The sequence below is a fragment of the Solanum verrucosum genome, unplaced genomic scaffold, assembly GCF_900185275.1.
Source record: "Solanum verrucosum unplaced genomic scaffold, falcon-dt-bn FXZP01000228.1, whole genome shotgun sequence".
In the NCBI taxonomy this organism is placed as follows: domain Eukaryota; kingdom Viridiplantae; phylum Streptophyta; class Magnoliopsida; order Solanales; family Solanaceae; genus Solanum; species Solanum verrucosum.
In genome coordinates, this window is record NW_026020210.1 from 1,851,026 (window position 1) to 1,871,689 (window position 20,664).

Below are 20,664 nucleotides of genomic sequence, written 5' to 3' on the forward strand. Positions count from 1 at the left end.
ACACATGTCATTGATAGCCAAGACTTCCATTTTTAGGCAAAAACGTTTAAATTTCGCAGAAAGTGTTACAAGTATAACTATGCTAATAATAATAATAATAATAATAATAATAACAATAATAATAATAAATTGGAGATATTAAAGTTAAAAGTAGAATATTCAATCGTTTTTGACCATCTAGCCATATTAGCTCCAATTTTTTTTGGAAAAGCATTTCATGAAGCATTCCAAAATTTAATTAGATTATTTATTCTTTTAACTCAAGAAGGAAGATGACTTATATTTACAAAACTATTTTAATTCTAATCTTTGTTCATCGAAGAATGATATAGTTGAATTTATAATGAGGTTAAAAATACGCGTCATGATTTATTTCGTTAAATTTGATTATAAACGGTTAAAAATACTCATGAATGAGTTAAATAAAAACATTTAGAAAGATAAAGCGAGTTAAAAGAATAAAAAAAGTGATAGAGCTCTGACAATTAGATCCGGTGATGTTTAAGTGTTCATGGTCCAATCCAGAATTGTTTAGTAAAGCATGAGAAGGCAAGACTTAGTGAAATAAGAAAAGCTTGGAGAACAAAAATATCAATATATTACTTTTTGTATTGTTTTAGAGTCTCATGATTTATAATTGTGTTAAAAACTATTAATTACGCGTTAAAAAAAAAGAGTGATGCTTCAACAAATAGTAAAATTCTACTCTAGTCCTTAAGTACTATGTCCTATGATCATATTGCACATGAAAATATTGTTAACTGTGCTAACTAATATTTCTTTATTGTTGGCAGGATAAGATACGAACATATCTGGTGTATCTATCCTTTTTTTCTTTTATCATGTTACCGGAACACAAACCCTTTATCTTTATACTATGAATTTCAATTTTGTTTTCTCGATGATAATCATTTTGTAATCTCGATAATAAGTAGAAATTGAATATTCACCAAACACTATCTTTCAAATCGATAATTTCCCCAAAACAGTTTCCACGACCATTCTTTACTAATGTCACATGTTCAACCTTCAAATACTATTTTTCTCCAATCTAGCTATTAATATTTTTCACAACTTCGCTAACATAGAAAATAATATTAGATGGAACAACAAAAATTATACTCCTACCAAAGATAGAATTCATCAGAGAAATCTTTAAAAAAAAAATATAAAGTAAACAGCTACCTTAATCCTTAAGATACTTAAAAAGTAGTTCTTAAAATTGATCATAAATAGCAAACTTGGTTTCTGTTATATTTTTTCTTAAACTATTGGTCATTTGGTAAAAAAGATAATACTAACATCATTTATTTTCTTGAATTATTTTTATTTTTTTAGTATTGATTTGACACAATTTTAAAGGAATAGGAGTAATAAATATAACATAATTTCATAATATTACTTTTTAAATATAATAAATTCAAAAAATAACCAAAGTTAATAATAAAGGAAAATTAGAAATTAAATTGTCTTTTCATTTTCCAAAGTAGACAAGTAAAAATATACATTTATTTTCCTAGAATAGTAGACAAGTAAAAATAGGTAGAGATACATTTATCAAATTGTTTTCACTACGTCTCATACTAATTGTCCATATTACCCAAAGAAAAAGACTATCTCAAATTACTTATCACTTTACAAAAATAAAATATAGTTAATTATTTTCTTTGTCGCAATGTATGTGTCGTTATTTCCTTATTAGTCAATTTATAAAAATTATCACTTTTTTATTTGACAGCCATTTAATGACATCATCCTTATTTTACCTTTTTGGCCCTACTTAACATTTTATTGTTAAAGTAATTTCTTTTGAATGTGGGTTCACACCTTCCCTGGTTTTATTTGGAAGAGGCTCCTCTCCAGTGATGATCTCTCCAGTTTTTTCCAGTGCTATCTTGTATAGTTGACATGTGTCTATTTAATTCTTTAATGGACCAGATTAATTTTCTTGACCAAATACCATTAACCATGGTTATTAGTTTCATGGGTTGAATTTTTTTAAATTTTATAACCCAAGTTCAAAGGATGAATTTTGTCTTCTTTTATCACAGTGTGAAAATAATGGAAAGGAAAAGTGATTTGTTATTAACAAAGCAAATTCTTTGCTAATTGAGAAATGTTTGTTGCAGAATTAAGTGAGAAAGAAAGAGAGGAGAGAGGAGAGAGAATTACTAATAACCATGGTTAATGGTATTTGGTCAAGACAATTAATCTGGTCCATTAAAGAATTAAATGGACACATGTCAACTATACAAGATAGCACTTGGGGAAATTGGAGAGATCATTACTGGAGAGGAGCCTCTTCTGTTTTATTTGGCAGGTTGCTGGTGTAGATCTCTCTCGCCTTGCTAGTTCCATCTGCTAGTGAAAATGTTAGTTCCATCTGCTAGTGAAAATGTTACTCCATTTCACTTTATGTGATATATTTTATTTTTCGAGAGTCAAACACTTTAAGTTTGATCAAGAATTTGCGCATGAAATCTTCAATTTTTTGAAATAAAATTTATATATTTGTAAAAAACTATAAGTTACAATAATTAACAATCAGAATATTTAAAAAATATATGGTAAAATTTTATTTATTTAAATTTTGAAATCGAAAGTATTAGCCTAATCATGGTAAGAAGTGAAAAACATTTGTATCACTTTCTTAATTGTTCGCAACATTGTCATATATGCAACCTTTCTGAATACACCTTCTAAAAGGGAATGGGATATCTGGATAGCTTGTCATTACATCTTTTTCTGTTACTTGCTAGCTGATGCGGTCTATTTGTTCATGGGATCCTCGTAAGAGGCCGACGACACTCAATTTCTTTCTTGCAGAGGCGAAGTCAAAATTAGGAGTTTAGGGTTCTAAAAAGAGATTTTTTGCTGGTAATGAGGTTTGAATCTACAACAGTACTAGTGTGAAGAACATTTCCCATGTCCTTCCTTACCACTGATCTATCAATCAAGTTTATTGGAAATTTACAAGTTAATATATATATATATTCTAATCAAAATACAGGATCTACGGAAAAGCTAGTGGATTCGTTCGGACCCACGAACTCCCACCTAGCTCTGCATTTGCTTCCAGGTGGACAACTCCTTCATTTTTTAACTTAATGTACATACTTCAGTATCGTCTCTCTATTATATTAGATGATATCATTTGTGATGTGGCAGAGTTGCTTTTACGTACCTCCTTCACTATGCATCATGGCTACTGTTGCTAAGACTCCTCCTTCTGGTTAGCTAAGAGGGGGATTCGGCTCCTCTCCATTTCTCTTGTCTCCATTTTCCCCAAGTTCTAGCTTGGATTGGAGACATATGTCATGATTTAGAATTAATGGTTGAGATTTAATTGATTAAAGTAAAGTCCTAACCATAGTTATTTACTTCCATATATTTGCTTTTTCAATATTTTTGCAATCCAATAATCCTAGATTTACATTATTTTTTTCCTAAATATATTTAAAAGTTTTTCTTTTCTTAATTACTTGAGTAATTTTATGCTGATTTTTACTTTTTTTCCCTAACGTTTGCCATTTCTCAAATAATATTTGCCAAATAAAAAATTAAAAATTGTGACCTAACTTTTTTTCTAATTTTAAGAGTAAAATAAATTTTGTCACTCAACTTTAAATTCTTTCTTACTCCCTAAATGGAGTCCATATTGCTCTATAGACATTGTAGCTCTTAATACTCTATTAGAATAATAAAAACGTTTTAACTTTATTATAAAAAAATTAAAAATAAAAATATTTAGTAAAAGTTTTATATATGTATGCAGGGTAGTAAAGAATTTTTTTAAATATATTTAGGAAAAATATAATGGATTGCAAAAATATTTAAGGACATATATGGAAGTAAATAACTATGATTAGGACTTTACTTTAATCAGTTAGATCTCAACCATTAATTTTAAACTATGACATGTGTCTTCAATCTAAGCTAGAACTTGGGGAAAATGGAGAGGAGCCAAATCCCTTATATATATATATTACTAGTAAGGAAACTTGGGTTTTATCCCATCTCAATAGGAATTTTCCTGCTATAGAGCCACCATTGTAGCGGCTACCTAACTACTATAGCGGGGTTGACGAGACTAGAACCCAGAAAACATGAATTTTATAAATTGACTCCTCATCTTTAGTGGTAAAATAGATGGGGATTACTCCAAAAAACCTCATTGGCTGCTCCAAGCTTAGGAACATTGGAGAGGAGGGATTCCAATGCAAAAAGATCAAAACCCTTGGATTTCAGGCCTGCTTTTGTCGGGATTCGCCCCAACAAAACAAAAGTTCATGTTCAAATTTTGCCAACAGTCATCTGGCGTCCAAGTAGGCTATGCTTAACTAGGTAGTTAAATATGACTCTGAATACATAAAAAGATTGTCTTGAAGTTTCGTTCAGTTAATAACATGGCAATTGCCCCTATCAATACCGTACATAGTAGAGTGATGTGATATTTCGTGTATAGGCTTTCGGCAAGACATCAGGATGGTTAACTATATTTATTATTATTGTTTAGGGTGGTAAGGTACGTGGTTAGTAATGTTGATCTTATGATAGTATTTCATCCATAGGCCTTCAAACACGGAGTCAAGATAGTTAAATGTGTTGATTATTGTTGTTTAGGATGGTAAGGTACTTGATTAGTAATGTTGGTGTTATGATAGTTGTTGGGTGATATCCTATGATGGTAACATGTGGATGACCTGATTTTGAGCTGGAAAAATTATTTGTGGAGGGTCGTTTAATGTAGGTAATGGTTGAACCATTTTCCAATTTACATTATATGTTCATGTCAACTGTTCCATTAGCAATACTTGTACAGTACATATTCAAGAGTTGAAGGATTAATGTGAAATGATACATTATTTGTTGTTAAATCCCATGCCATGAATCTGTTTTAACTGCTTGTATCTTGGAAGGGTAGTTGTATTCAGTATGGTTGTGTGATTTTTGTGATTGTCGGTTGGCAAGGATACCATGCTTGGTACACCTTATCAATTGGATCGAATATCACACCATATTATCGGTTGGCCCAGGTACCATATTTGGTACATATTATTGATTGGCTCGAATACCACATTTGGTACAGATAGAGCTGTCAATATGGGCTAGCTCACCCCATCCAGGCTAACCCATACAGGCTTTGACATTTTACGGGTCAGGCCGGGCTAGCCCATTTTTGGTGTGGGCCAGAAAACGGTCGGCCCAACCCACAAGTACGTGGGCTACAGACTTGCCGGGCCAGCCCACTTTTTTTAAAATTATATTTTTTTTATAATTATTAAAACAAATTATAAATTATAATTTAAAAATATTATCATAAATATCGACAAAACAATATTACATCATGTTAATGTTACTACTTGTTAATCAAATCCACAAATAAAATTATCTTTATAATATATATTAAGGTTTTTTCAAATAAAAGTATAAATATATAAATAGAAATATTAACCTAATTGTTTTGTCACATTAAAACACAAAAAATGTGACAATATTCCAACCATAAAAAAGTTAAAAATAAACTCCTTAAAAATGAAACTTATGGCGTATCCAACACTTCATGATCATTTTCATCAAGTATATCTGAATCAGCTTGTGGCAAGGTTGTCTTAACATCTTCATTTTCATCTGCAATTTATATGCGGTTTCAATTAGTTAAATATTAAATAGATTTTGAGTTTGGATTCTCTTTAATTTTAAATTTTAATATTATATTATATTTTTTTAATTATTTTTATTTGGCCCACGGGCCGACCCTACCTATATTTCTCAAGCCCCACAAATCAGCAGGCTTATTCAGGCCAGGTTAAAAAACCCTTTTCTTAAATGGGCTACAAAAATCTTAGCCCAGCCCTATTAAATCCCGGGTCAAGCTAGGCTGGCCCAACAAGCCTAGCCCATATTGACGGCTCTAACCTCTAGGTACAGATTATTGATTGACTTGAAACCACGCTGATACAGTTCTATATTGGTTGGTTGGGGTACCATGCCTGGTACATGCTTGATTATTCACTATCTGTGGGTTTTGTGAGTGAATACAATTTATTCTTTATTTGGTATCATCATATGTTGGCCAATGAGTGGCCAGATTTATGTGTTAGATGTAGGATAGTCCTTTTGTTAGATTGGGAATTTCATGTTAAACACTGTAGATTATATTTTAGGAATCCTTGGATGGTTCGAGTTGCTTGAGGGTGTATTGGATTATATGTTATATTAAGTTAAGAGGGATAATCAAGAGTTTCGCGGGCAGTGCACTAAATTAACTAAGGGCTAAGGATCAAGGTATTTCCAAAGGGTCATAGGATAGGGGACTAACCGGTTAATAGAGTTAGTTGGAGATTTAAAGATCGGCAAATGTGCACAAGATTGAGATTCAAAGATTAAAGTTTTTGAATTAATGTAACGACCTCCCTCGTCGTTATGGGCGAACTGTTAGAAAAAGAAAATGAATGATAAAACTTTTGAAGTAATGAGTTAAATTTTTTAAGGTAGGCTAGGATTAGATAAAATCTAAGTGATGTAAGGTCTAGAGAAATTTGGGGAAAGGATTGGGTGGAACGTCTAAGTGAGGTCTACTTTTCTTGTCGCTAAGACAAAGAAGAAGTCCATAGAACTTTTTGGAAGTGAGTTCGGGTGAATAGAACTTCCAATAATAAACTTGACGTGAAGGGGTTTGATTGCAATATTAAGGTTTGAAGGTGTATTACAAAATAGGCTAATTTTGGAGGAGTTTTGAGTCTTTGTCTTGTTCAATGCGCTATAGCGGGTGACAGACAACTATGGTGGTGGATTTAATTCCTGCTATAGCGAGAGATCATGATATAGCATCGTTGCTATAGAGGGATTGGACAACTATAGTGGGATTAATTGCATTTAATACAGAAAATTCCTAAAATTGCTCATTATTTTGCAACCACATTTTTGGGGAAAGAAGGGGTGACCTACGACAAATTTCATCTATCTTCCATCACTATCATCGGTAAAGGCAAGTAAATTTGTCCCCTAGCTTGGTAACTTGATTCTTAGGCCTTAGAATATATAGTGATTACTTTAGTGGGGGGTTTGAGTGCGTATAATGGTGGAAAACCCCCGTTTTGGGTAGAGTTATCATGAAATTAGGCTGAGATTTGGGATTAGGTTATGATCTAGATGTATTTAGGTCATTTGAGTTTGATATATATATATATATATATATATATATGGTATATTGATTGTTTGTAGACCAAGAATAAGCTAGGTATCATAACACGGGGAAATATGAGGTTTAATAGAGAATTTCGGGCTTGATTAACAGTAGGTGATGGTTGTTTGTTTCCTGTTTATGTCATATGTGCTTGTTAACTGCTTCATCAATATTTTATGTATAAGGCTAGGGAATGAAAGGAGTATAAAGTGAAATGTTAGCTTGTGTCAATCTCATGGAATGAATATGTTTGGGTGTACAAGTGTGAACTTATGCTCATGATTGTAATGTGTGATTGTCAGTTGGATTAGGTACCACTTCTAATACTTACTAAAGGTTGACTCAAATATCATGCCTGATACATGATATCTTTTAGTTAGCTTGGGTGCCCTGCTTGGTACATATTAAGTTGCTCATGTATCACACCTAGTACATATTCGATTAGATTGGGTACCACGCCTTGTATGGAATATCTATACGGTTGGATTGGGTACTATGCCGGTACAAATTACTAACGGTTGGCTCGTGTACCATGACCGGTACATGTGATTGTTATGTGTAGGTTCCATGAGTGAATTGAGTTGTCTTTGTTGTAATGTTGTTGATCATGTTCGTTGCGTATGCTATCTATTTTACTAGGTTGTGGTCACATGTTCATATTTCATATAACTAGAACTGACCGATGATCCTACCAGTACATTGTGAATTTTGTGTACTGATACTGTATTTGCTCTTTCTTTGTGGAGTACAAGACATACTTTGGAGGCTACTTCACGACCTAAATTGTAACTCCAACACTTTTTGAAACTAAGGGTGAATCTTACCTTCGGAGATGCTATGGATTCATTTTTTCTCTCTAGCCCATTTTCTGAACATAGGCTCTTATTGTTTTGGGGTTTCATCTCCACATTCTAAATTACATAGATGTTATTGTACACGACTTTTAATTTCTAAGGAGTTACTTTCATAATGTTTGGTGATAATGTTTTTTATTTATGAAACTAGTTTTTAAGTGTTGAAAACTGCTTCCTTTTGTTGTTTAGTTGATGACATGTTAGTAGATAGTTGGCTTCCATCGGGAGTTAGTGTGAGTGTTTCTCACGATGGATTGGATTGTGATACACTTGGAAGAATTGTATCCCACTGAATATTTTCAAGTAGGACTTTCAACAAGGCAGTCAATATGCACATTACATATTTCACTATTGTAGAATTCAATAGTTACAACTACTTATTCAACACTATATTTAATTTTACCCTTCTAAAACGAATATCTTTTTCTTCACTAGAATTTTTTCAACTAGATTTTTCTAGTAAGATTTAATTGAATTAGCCACATTATCTATCAAATAGACATCTAAGGGTGAGTGCTCTTAATATATTTTATGTATTATAGTGAATGCTAAAGATAGTTTCTTTGGAACTACATCCGCTTTTCTCTATAAATACAAGGATTTTCATTCATTGCATTTCATCTCTCAAGAGAAATAATACGTTTTCTCACTTTCTCTCTACCTCACTCTACAAAGTTTTTCTTCTTGATTTTTTATTTATAACAAATATCAAACAAAAATGACTTTTTGAAAATATTAAGACAAGATTTCACATTATGGATCAACTTGGGCTAGATATCAACCAAAATTTTGATGGTTTGAAATGAATTGGACTGAGATAATAAATACGTAAGTCAATAAACAATCTATGTTTGAACGAGTTGTATATGATTTCATGGACTATTTTTGTCACCTTGTTTGACAATTGAGCAAATCCAATTTAAGTATTACTACAATTAGAACTTGTCATTATTTCCAATAACATTAATGTGAAAAAAAATCCTAAATGCCTAAAGATGTAATTTCACTAACTTAGACATTAATTGTGTAATAAAACATAGTTTGACTAAATAAATGAAACATTTTCTCATGAAGGATATATAATCATCCTTTCATCTTGTGAGTATCATGAAATTACATTCTTTAAAAAAAATTCTTTAACATGAATTTTTATATGATCACTAGTTTAGTCTTTTCATTTTTATTTATCTTGTCCTTGAGTGGAGTTGTTGCTACTAATTCTACTAAGTCGCCTCTAGCTCACTATGAAATATGGATTGTTAGTGACCTCCCTATTGGAACAAATCCTTTATTTTTTCGTTGTTGGTCTAGACATAGTGATTTGGGATCTCATTTCCTAAATCCTGATCCTGAGGGCTTTCATTGGCGTTTTCGTCAAGATTTTGGGGAATCAATTAGGTATCAATGTGAATTTGTTTGGGTTACCAAGACCTTGACGTTTTTTGTTTTTGATCAAGACTTATCAGACAAATGTGAAGGGCGTGGTAATATATGTTATTGGTTGGTTAGGGAAAATGGCTTTTATTTTGCAAATTATGTCAACCCTTTCCCAAGTGACTTAAAGCAACTGTATTCATGGTGATATGATCAATGGTAATCATATGATAATGAAAACAAAATACTATTGACTTGTTGGGTGTTATTAATTGTTGTTTTCTCTTGATATATGATGAGTATTAACAAACACTAATAATTTCAACTCAAAAGACTTAAGTGCGATTATATGTTTTTAAATCTAGAATTCTAAAATGTGTCACATAGACGGAGAGTATTAGTCTTATCATGGTAAGAAGTCTAAAAACATTTGTATCACTTTCTTAATTGTTTGCAACATCGTCATATATGCAACCTTCTTGAATACACCTTCTAAACTATTAAAAACTATTGTGTTAAAAACTATTAATTATACATAAAAAAAAAAAGGTGATACTTCAACAAATAGTAAAATTCCACTCGAGTCCTATGTCCAATGACCATATTGCACATGAAATGATTGTTAATTGTGCTAGCTAATATTTCTTTGTTGTTGGCAGGATAAGATACAAACATATCTGGTGTATCTGTCCTTTGTTTTTTTATCATGTTATCGGTACACAAGTTCTCTAACAAGAGTGGTTAAGGTTGTTTCTCTTTGTATTTATTTTCCCAACAAGAGTGGTTGGGTTTATTTGCTTTGATTTATAACCATAAATAAGTTTTCCTTTTAGGAAAAGGTTTTGGTATTTTACTAGTCCTTTTCTTGCAGGAAAGGTTTTAGGACTCTATAAATATAGACTTGTTCCTTCTAACTTAATCAACATTCACAATGTAGTCCTAGGATTTTGAGAGTTGCAGTTATTGGGGAGAATTTTGTGTACCTCCTTGTATTCCGAGTGAATTGGTTGAGGTTGTTTCTCTCTGTATTTTGTACTCTCATATTTATAGTGGATTACTCATCTCTTTTGTAGACGTAGATCGATTGACCGAACCACGTTAAATCTTTGTGTCTTTTGGTATGTTTCTTGTTTGTCTTCTTACTTGTGAAGTCGTGGTCTTTCGAGGTTTGCTTTGCTAGCTTCCGCGTTACACCTGCTTATTTTCGGTCCTAACAAGTGGTATAAGAGCCAGATTCAATGATGTAGCCAGGTTAGAGATGGGTGTTCATCTTGGTGGGTGTAGTTTTAGCCGCAACATTTATGTTAGTAATGAAGATTTGTGTTGGAGAAATTGTTTCATAGAGGTTCTCTGTGTCGAGACGTAGATTTGATGTGGGAGATTATGGAGAGGAGAAGCAAACTGTTGAAGATTATGTAAAGAAGGTGGACGAATTTATTTTGTCAAAAATTCAGGTCAAGGGGGAGATTTGTTGAGTTTAATTTGCGCTGACTTTCTTACCATAAATAGGTTTTCCTTTTAGGAAAAGGTTTTGCAATGACTAGTCCTTTTCTAGTAGGAAAAGGTTTTAGGACTCTATAAATATAGGTTTCTTCCTTCTAACTTAATTAGCATTCACAATGTAGTCCTAGGGTTTTGAGAGTTGCGGTTATGGGGGAGAATTTTGTGTACCTCCTTGTATTCTGAGTGAATTGGTTGAAGTTGTTTTTCTCTATATTTTGTGTTCTCATATTTATAGTGGATTGTTCATCTCTTTTGTGGATGTAAGTCGATTTACCGAACCACGTTAAATCTTTGTGTCTTTTCTTTTGGTGTGTTTCTCGTTTGTCTTCTTACTCGTGGTCTTTCAAGATTTGTTTTGCTAGCTTCCGCATTACAACTACTTATTTCGATCCTAACACAACTTGGGTTAGATATCAACCAAAATTTTGATGGTTTGAAATGAATTGGGCTGAGATAATAAATAAGTAAGTCAATAAACAATCCATGTTTGAACGAGTTGTATATGATTTCATGGACTATTTTTGTCACCTCGTTAGACAATTGATCAAATCCATTTTTAAGTATTTGTATAATTAGAACTTGTCATTATTTCCAATCACATAAATGCGAAAAAATCTTTAATGCTTAAAAATGTTATTTCGCTAACTTGGACATTAATTGTGTAATAAAACATAGTTTGACTAAAATAATGAAACTTTTTCTCAAGAATATACAATTTATCCTTTCATCTTGTGAGTATCATGAAATTACATTCTTTAAAAAAAATTCTTTAACATGAATTTTTATATGATCACTAGTTTAAGCTTTTCATTTTTATTTATCTTGTCCTTGAGTGGAGTTGTTGCTAATAATTCTACTAAGTCAGCTCTAGCTCACTATGAAATATGGATTGTTAGTGACCTCACTATTGGAACAAATCCTTTATTTTTTCGTTGTTGGTCTAGACATAGTGATTTGGGATCTCATTTCCTAAATCCTGATCCTGAGGGCTTTCATTGGCGTTTTCGTCAAGATCTTTGGAAATCAACTAGGTATCAATGTGAATTTGTTTGGATTACCAAGACGTTGACGTTTTATGTTTTTGATCAAGGCTTATCAGACAAATGTGAAGGTCGTGGTAATATATGTTATTGGTTGGTTAGGGAAAATGGCTTTTATTTTGCAAATTATGTCAACCCTTTTCCAAGTGACTTAAAGCAACTGTATTCATGGTGATATGATCAATGGTAATCATATGATAATGAAAACAAAATACTATTGACTTGTTGGGTGTTATTAATTGTTGTTTTCTCTTGATATATGATGAGTATTTATAAACACTAATAATTTCAACTCAAAAGACTTAAGTGCGATTATATGTGTTTAATTTAATAATGTTGTGATCTTATATATAGTGATTCAACTTTATTTTAAAGTTTTAAAGTCATTAAATTAATTTTTGTAATAAAAAAATCTTTTGGATTTGTTCTAAGCATTAAAAGTTACTTTCTTTTTCTTCGTTTGGTTTGCTTGATTTGGAGTATAAGAGTCAAACTAATAATTGTCCACATGTTCATGTGAACTCAAACATAAAGTTTTTATTTTTTTAATAATAAATTTATATATTTAGAAATTACATAAACAAAATTTTATAAATCACAATAGTTAACAAATCAAAATATGTGAAACATTCTTGAACGAATTATTATTAAAGTAAATATTCTTTGATTGATCAAATAGTAACTAAGAAATAAAATACTTCTCTCAGCTTTAACCAACGAATTTGTATCAATTGTGTATGAAAAATAAATTCACTGATAAATTTTTTGTAAAAATCATGGACGAAAGCATGAAAATCAAAGAAAAAATGTGTGTGAAAAATATCAGGAGAAAATGTGAGAGGAATATACAACAAGGAAACATTATTTTAAGGGAATTGGTATCCTTAAATTATGGGATTAAATTGACAAACTTTTACCATGTTTGTAAATAAAATAAAATTACCCTCTTTGTTATATTTTGATAAAATTCTACTACTATGTTCTGAAAAGTGAAAACTCCTGTTAGAACTTACAATACGTAATCTTATATGGTACTATATTTATGTTTTTATCCACAAAAACTAATAGGATATCAAACCCAACAACAACATTCACAAAGTAATCTTACTAGTTGGCCTCATGTATATAGATATAGAGACCAAAACAAGCTCAACTGTCAAAAGATGAAGATTCAGATATATTGGAATATCAGGAATGCCATCAGTCATACTTTCCCAACAGTAAATATGGAAGAAAACTGGATCAACATTTGTGACATATTAGCTAAACTTATCGACAACAATCAGATAATGTATCGATTTAACTTATAACTAGCTCAGCTTTAGGAGAAGCTCTGGGTAAACCACTCAATTCTTTACTGGATTTAGTTCCTATCGGTTGTTCAATGAAAATCCTTAGCAAAGATGGTGCCTGAAAAATGAATAGCATAGCAAAAACCTCTACACAGTTTGGACTTGCAAAACCATAGAAACTCACATACTCTAGCTTGTTGAGTGGTAGTTGCAAGCAGCCAGGCGTCTTCAGACATTTCACAAATGCTTCAACATTATCATCGGTACCTTTGACCTAATGGTATAAGCAAACACCAATAGCTTCAACTTCAAATATACGAAGAGCAAAAAAAAGAACCACCAGATATATTTAACATTTCTTACCCTAATCTCAAGTTCATTCAAATTGGGCGAACACTTAATTAATTGTAGAACGCAAGAAATATGACCCAATTTGCCAAAGTCAACAGAGAGGGACAGCTTCCGTAAACAGTTGAGCATAAAAGGAGGACCAGTTGATAGAACTACGTCTGCACACAAAAGCTTTGGAGGAAATACAATGACTACACTCTCACTTGAATGAAATCACTATAGGAGATATTCAAGTGAAAAAACAAGTTAATGTGTTACCTCAATGAAAAGTGAATCCAACAGGAGTACCTCAAGTGCAGGCAAGCTACCAAGAAGTTTCACCAACGTTGATCTATGATCATGTTTTGGATTAGCAAACACTTTGGAAAACACAAGTCCTAAATCTCTCAAATTCTTGCAGTTCATGAAGCAATTTAGCGCGATATAGGAGTGAGGGTAACAAACATACAAGGACTTCAACACTGGTGAAGCAATGTTTAGGTATTGCATACCATCACAACAGTTCAAGGTCAAATTAGCAAGACGAGGGGCCTTGATAACACAACGCTCTGAAAAGGTTACTGATGCCAACCGAAGGGTTACAAGATTGGGAAAGCCACGAAAAGAACCAGGTGGTTTAAAGGAACATCTAGCAAGTTTCAACTGTGTCAGGGTTGAACAGTGAAATACACAAGGAGGCAGTGTATAGGTACGATCATCAATATTAAAAATTCTAAGGTGTAGCTTCTTGACACTGTTTCTGGTGACATAAAGAACCCATCTATCAATAGCTGTATATGAAGCTAAATCTTCTACTCTAACGTCAATATCAAACTTCACAATCTTGCCCATATGCAGTAACATAATCCCATCTACTACTTCTCTGAATTTGGATTCAGACTCGTCTATTAACTCATCACAAAACTCGTAATCCAGCACCATTTTTGGAAGCTCGCTCCAAACGTATCTCCAGCTTTTGGACAATGTACAGGTTTTTGCAGCTTCTTTAACAGACAAGAGCTCAAGAATACAATCAATAACATTTCTTGGTAGGACACTAATTCTATCTTCTATGTCCCCCTCAACCGCAAGGCTTACTCTATCTGTGAAGAAGAATTTAAATGATCTTATTAAGGGTTAAATTTTTCCTTTATCTGTTAGAGAAAAGTTGATAAATCTCAATAAGGCATCAAGTTTGTAATCCAGGAAGAATCAGACAAAATAAGGGGAAGTGGAAGTACCTTGATTCATGTTTGATTTTCTTTTTCTGATTTGATTTTTTTCCCCACCTTACTAGCAATAATGTAGAATTTGTGCAAAGAGGCGTCTTGATCTGTCAGTGACAAGAAAAGAGGAGAATATTATGATAGTAGATGTCTTTTTATTTTGTTCAATTAAGCTCCCAAAACAGTTAAAGAAATACAATGGTATCCCAAAAAGAGTCAAAAAATTGTCTCTAATTATGAAGCCAAAACATAAGGGGCCATGATAGAAAATGTTAAAACTTTTGCAATCGAAGCCAAATTGCACAAAAATATTACAAAAAAAAATGAGTAAAGAAACAAAAAAAAGAATGAAAATGGACCCTAAATGGAAAGTTTCTTCAATATATTACTGAACCCCCAGAACCTGTACAACAACATTTTTGTTCTCGAAAAGCATATGATATGGTATCTTGGGAGTTTATTGAGGAAGCACTTCATGGATATGGTTTTCCAGAAACCTTCACTAGACTAGTGATGAACTGTGTGACTTCAACAAAATTTTCCATCAAGGTAAATGGCGAAAATTATGGATATTTTAAAGGGAAGAGAGGATTGAGGCAGGGGGATCCAATGTCATCATTGCTATTTATGTTGGTCATGGAGTATCTATCTAGAGCACTACAGAAGGTAGGAGAACTACCAGACTTTAAGTTTCACCCAATGTGTCATAGCACCAAGCTAAACCATCTGATTTTTGCGGATGACTTGATGCTATTTTGCAAAGGGGATCTTAAGTCTATAAGAAGGAAGATAGAGGTGTTGAACCATTTCAGTAGGGTGACAGGCCTTGTGGCAAATCTGGACAAGTCTAATATATTTGTAGCTGGGGTGGATGATGCTATGAAGGAACAAATATTGCAGCTGACAGGATTTACACTAGGTGATCTTCCTATCAGATATTTGGGCTTGCCATTATCATCAAAGAAATGGACAAAGATAGATTGCCATCAACTGATCGACAAGATAACCAACAGGATTACTAGTGCATATTCAAAAACATTGTCATATGCAGGCAGATTGCAGATCATAAATGCTGTACTCTTCTCGCTCTATAACTTTTGGAGCAATGTTTTCATCTTGCCTCAAAGTATTTTGAAAGAGGTTGATAGAAAATGTAGGGATTATCTATGAGGAAATAAGGAGAACAAGCGGAAGGTAGCACTTGTATCATGGGAGAAGATTTGTGTGCCAAAGAAGAATGGTGGACTGAACATCAAGAGCTGCAAATTATGGAATATTGCATCAGTTGGTAAGTTGATGTGGCAGATTGCTAGCAAGGCAGATACACTATGGATAAGATGGGTGCATGGACTAAATATGAAAGACGAGCAAGATTTTTGGACACATACACCCTCTAAGGATAGCAGCTGGTATTGGAGGAGGCTTAACTCCATTAAACTAACCATGGGAATGTGGTATACTAATGGAACCTACTGTCTATTGACCAATGGAGCATATAATGTGAGTTGTAGTTACAACCAATTACTGGGTAGGCAGTTGAAACTACCTGTAGCAGACTTGATATGGAACTCACTCATGCTGCCTAGACACAGGTTTATTATATGGCTAGCAAATCAGGAAAAACAGCTAACGAAAGAGAGGATGATCAGACTGCAAATGCCAATAGAAGATGACAAGTGTTGCCTATGTGGAGAAAGCAAACTGGAGACTCAAGTACATTTATTTGCAGAATGTACCTGGACAACAAAAGTGAAGGAAGCACTGGAGACTTGGTCGGGTATTAAAATACAAAAAACGGAAGTGACAGAATGCCTAAAATGGATAAAAGGAAGACACTGGAAGCAATATAAGAAGGAAATAGCTACAGCTATATGGGGAGCCAGAATCTACCACACTTGGAGAGCAAGTAATTGGAAACTATTCAGAGGGACAATAGTAAATACAGAGATTACAATCACACAGACAAAGAAAGGGATAGTGGAAAGAGTGGATTACCTGAAGGATAGTAGGAAAGCAAGTAAATGTAGATATTTGGTTCAGAAATTTTGTAACTAGATTTGTCTTTGTTTGAGGCTTTAGAGGAAAGGGTACCCTTCCTGGAAGGTGGCTCCTCTACCTAGAGTGCTCTATAGGTGTAAATATTTGGCTGTCAATGGTAATTCTTCACGGTTTACCAAAAAAAAACATTTTTGTTCTCCAAAAGAGCAGAAAAGGAGCAACGGCATCAGGACCTCAACTGAAATTGTCATACACAACCTGAACCACAGAACAACCCAAGCTAGTCGCGACGCCATGAATTTGGTTAAGGATATTCAAGCTTTGAAGCTCGAAATTCAAAAGAATTCAACGAATTGGAACAAACCGATAACATCAAATCACACTACGTAGTAATATATAGCTAACTCATAAACACACTTGATAGAACAAAAAATCTATAAATCAAAACTAACATAAGGAAGACAGCGCAAGGAATTCTACTAATAAAAGCATAATCAAATATAATATGACAATGTCTCTTATAATAGGCTCATTAGAAATAAGAAAACCTCTTCTCTTTCAGGCACTCTGTGAAGCCTTTCATTGTAGGAGAAACTACTTGCTTCGACTAAAACAAAACACTTCAAAACTTAAGAAACAGTTTGATCTTTAGAAAAATGATTTTCAAATCCAAAAAACACAGGTCTGTCTTTCTTCTCAACGATCCAAGTCTTGGTAGATAAAGTTACCTAATACATGTTGCTGGTGGGAAGCGGCACATATCCAGTACAATTAGTTGAGTTGTGCGTAAGCTGGCCCAAACACCAGATCGTAAAAAAAAAATAGAATTCATTTTTTATTCTAGTTGCAAATTCCATCTCTACCAAACAACAATTACATACAGATCAAATCACAAGCTCTCTGTACATGAATAATATAAGCATGAGATTTTTGTATTCTAGTGGAAAATTCCATCTCTACCAGACGATCAAAAACCCATTCATTTCTTAATTTAGGGTTTCATGAAGAATTTCAGTTTCCGCTAAACGGTGATAAATAATAGCTCAAATTTTAGTTTGATTTGGTTTATTTGTTCTTCTATATGAAATAAAAGAGAAGAGAACCGATCAAACCTCAGCGAAGACTGCCGGCGGCGACGGCGGAGAGCGAACCGGAGTGAAATGCTTTTACTATTTAATGTATTTTCGTACTAACATATTTGATTAAAGATTTTAAATGCATGATTTGTGGTATTCTTTACCCTTGTGAAAAATTACCTAATTACTTCATTGAATTGTGGACCTTTTTTGTTTAGTGTTTTTATGTTATGTTTTCCTTTCATTTCACAACATGTTATTAGTATGAGTCTTTAATCAATTGAAATCTGCTTAATTCGAAATTATCTGTTATCTTAAAAGTTAATCAACTCTCCTTTTGATTTAGGTATATATTTATATGTTTATAACATCTCTAATAGAATTTTCGTAAGTCTTCCATCTACAATTTGATTACAGTATGCATGACTTGCTTTAAGAATTGTTATGATACTTTATTGGGTAAGGCAATTGAAATGTTTCATGTTTAAATTATTATGCTATTTATATGCCATTAACTTATAACTCTAAATTATGCAATATGATAGCATGCTAGTTCGAATACTCGAAAATATTTTCTTATCATACATTTATGATTAGTATTTGTGTGACATAAAGAAGAAGAATATTGCATTAAATATGATTTGAAATTCTTACGGAACTTTTGTGTTAATATCTATTGAAATTAATAATAAATTTTGTAGAACAATTAGAAAGTATATTAAATTTACCGTTTCAATACTTCATGAGTTTACATATTTTTGCTTGTTCATACATATAATATATTGTATATTCGTATTATACTTTATTATTTGAAACACTAATTTACCATTTATTATAAAGAAATCAACATCGTGATATTAACTCAATTATTTTATGATAGTTTTCATCATATTGAATTTGTCAAAGCTTGAATTTGTGGTACTTGACATTTAAAAAAATATATTTATCATATGGGTACTTGATGTTGAAATTCACCTTACCGCTAAGGTTCTTGGTGATACTATAATCGAAAAAATAAAACATCAAGTCAAGATAAAGTGAAGTCTATGATTTTCCTTCATCATCAATCATTATCTTGATGGAAGTCTGAAGGTTGAATACTTGACAATGAAAAATCCACTTGGATTGTGGATATGTTTGAAAGGAAGGTACGACCACCTTAAGGTAACAATATTGTCAAGGGCTCATTATGAGTGGTTGCACTTACGGTTTCAAAATTTTAAAATCGTAATTAAGTATAATTATGTTGTGTTTAGAATCACTTCACAATTGAAATTATGTGAGAAACTATAAAAGACGATGACATGTTGGAAAAGACATTAACTATTTTTCATGCCTCAAATGTGTTATTACAAAAGTTATACCGTGAAAATGGTTTTCAGAAATACTTTGAATGGATCTGATGTCTTTTGGTGGTTGAGGAACATAATATTTTTTTAATGAGAATCACGAATTTCGTCCCACTAGAACTGCTCCATTACTAGAATTAAATGTGGTAAAAGCACACAGCCAGTTTAAAATAAGACAAAATAATCAGAGACATGATAATGTGTGTGGGTGTGACGAGGGTAAAATACTATATAATAATCGTCGAGGTGGTGTTCATTATAAAGAGGAGAACAATATGGGTTCTCAAAATAATCCTTGAAGAGGCAAATGCATTGCCATTGTTGTGGCCTGAAAGGTCATTGAAAAAATGAATGTCGGGCACCTGAGCATTATATCAGGTTGTATCAAAATTCCTATAAAAGGAAAGAAAATAAAGGTGATGTCTTTTCTGCCCCTGTAGATGTGACTCTTAAAGGTGATGTTCATGTAGGGCTTTCTCATGAGTATGTCGAGGCAAATTTGAAATTGAAAGATAATGTTTTTGATGGCCTCGATGATATTGCTAATCTAAAAGCTAAGGACTTCTTTGAGGATCGAAATTGAAGATTGATGTAACACCTCGGAAATTGGATATTCAAATTGGAAAGGAAAGATTTCATTTTTTACTATTGCCTCAGTTCTACGAGACTCATCTATGGTTCGTAGAAGACTCTAAGGGTCGTAGATGGCACTCGTAGAAGTTGAGTTGAGTTTTGAGAAAATTCAAGTTTTTGAAGTTGGGTCTACGATTGTTTAGTACGACTTGTAAGATGGTCTACGGATCGTAGGAATTGACCATAAAGTTGATTCAGACTTAGTGAAATATTGGACTCAAAGTTGAGAACTACAGATGGGGTTTATGGACGGTAGAAAGATCGAAGATATGTTAAAAGGGTTTTGTGGAAAGTGGGTTAAATATTGGGTTCCAATACTTGATTCTACAGTTGACTAATAGGGTCCGTAGGTCTCAAACTATAGACCTGTTCCAACAATTTTAATTAAGAGTGTTCTGGTTTTTTTTACCTACCTAACCACTAAATTATATTGTTTTGACCCTATAACTAGATTTAAACCGAATTAACCCTTCAAATTAAACTCATTCTCTCACATTCACTCAAATCCCCAAATTCCCTCCAAGTTCATCCCCTTCAATTCTCTCTTAAGCTCCAAGGTGAAAGCTAGGGTTTCAAGCTTCACGGTCTTATCTTTCTCTGTCTTTGAAAGGATTTGATGCCAAGGTATGTGAGAATTCACCAATGGATCCTTTTCATCCATTAGATTCCAAAAGAACTCCAATCTCTAATGTAATTTCACCCAATTGAGTTAGAGTTTTATGTCAATCTTCATGGTCCTTTTGATTATGATTCAATTGATGTTATTCTTTCTGCATGATTTAACCTAATTACATTATTTA

At 32.7% G+C, this 20,664-nt stretch overlaps 2 protein-coding genes across 2 annotated transcripts; one reads left to right on the forward strand and one right to left on the reverse strand.

Moving 5' to 3' along the window:
- Positions 1–13,050: 13,050 nt before the first annotated feature.
- On the reverse strand, positions 13,051–18,003 carry LOC125830413 (F-box/FBD/LRR-repeat protein At1g13570-like). Its single transcript, XM_049509606.1, has 5 exons — positions 17,919–18,003; positions 14,824–14,915; positions 13,862–14,685; positions 13,616–13,774; positions 13,051–13,526 (listed from the first exon to the last, which is right to left on the reverse strand). Exons 2-5 carry the CDS (start codon positions 14,831–14,833, stop codon positions 13,260–13,262), a joined length of 1,260 nt encoding a protein of 419 aa, XP_049365563.1. The 5' UTR covers positions 14,834–14,915; positions 17,919–18,003; the 3' UTR covers positions 13,051–13,259.
- Positions 15,250–19,814, forward strand: LOC125830353 (uncharacterized). The gene is made up of 3 exons (XM_049509541.1): positions 15,250–15,882; positions 16,114–16,825; positions 19,702–19,814. The coding sequence occupies exons 1-3, from the start codon at positions 15,250–15,252 to the stop codon at positions 19,812–19,814; spliced, it is 1,458 nt and encodes a 485-aa protein (XP_049365498.1).
- Positions 19,815–20,664: the final 850 nt, after the last annotated feature.

Bases quoted from the DNA above. Each gene is read 5' to 3' on its own strand.
- LOC125830413 (XM_049509606.1), bottom strand. The intron at 13,775-13,861 runs GTAACACATTAA...TTTCCTCCAAAG, and splicing joins TGGATTCACTTTTCATTGAG to CTTTTGTGTGCAGACGTAGT. The intron at 13,527-13,615 runs GTAAGAAATGTT...TTATACCATTAG, and splicing joins TGAATGAACTTGAGATTAGG to GTCAAAGGTACCGATGATAA.
- LOC125830353 (XM_049509541.1), top strand. From the start codon at position 15,250: ATGGTATCTTGGGAGTTTATTGAGGAAGCACTTCATGGATATGGTTTT. The intron at 15,883-16,113 runs GTACTCTTCTCG...TTGATGTGGCAG, and splicing joins GATTGCAGATCATAAATGCT to ATTGCTAGCAAGGCAGATAC. The intron at 16,826-19,701 runs GTAAATGTAGAT...ATGTTCATGTAG, and splicing joins GAAGGATAGTAGGAAAGCAA to GGCTTTCTCATGAGTATGTC.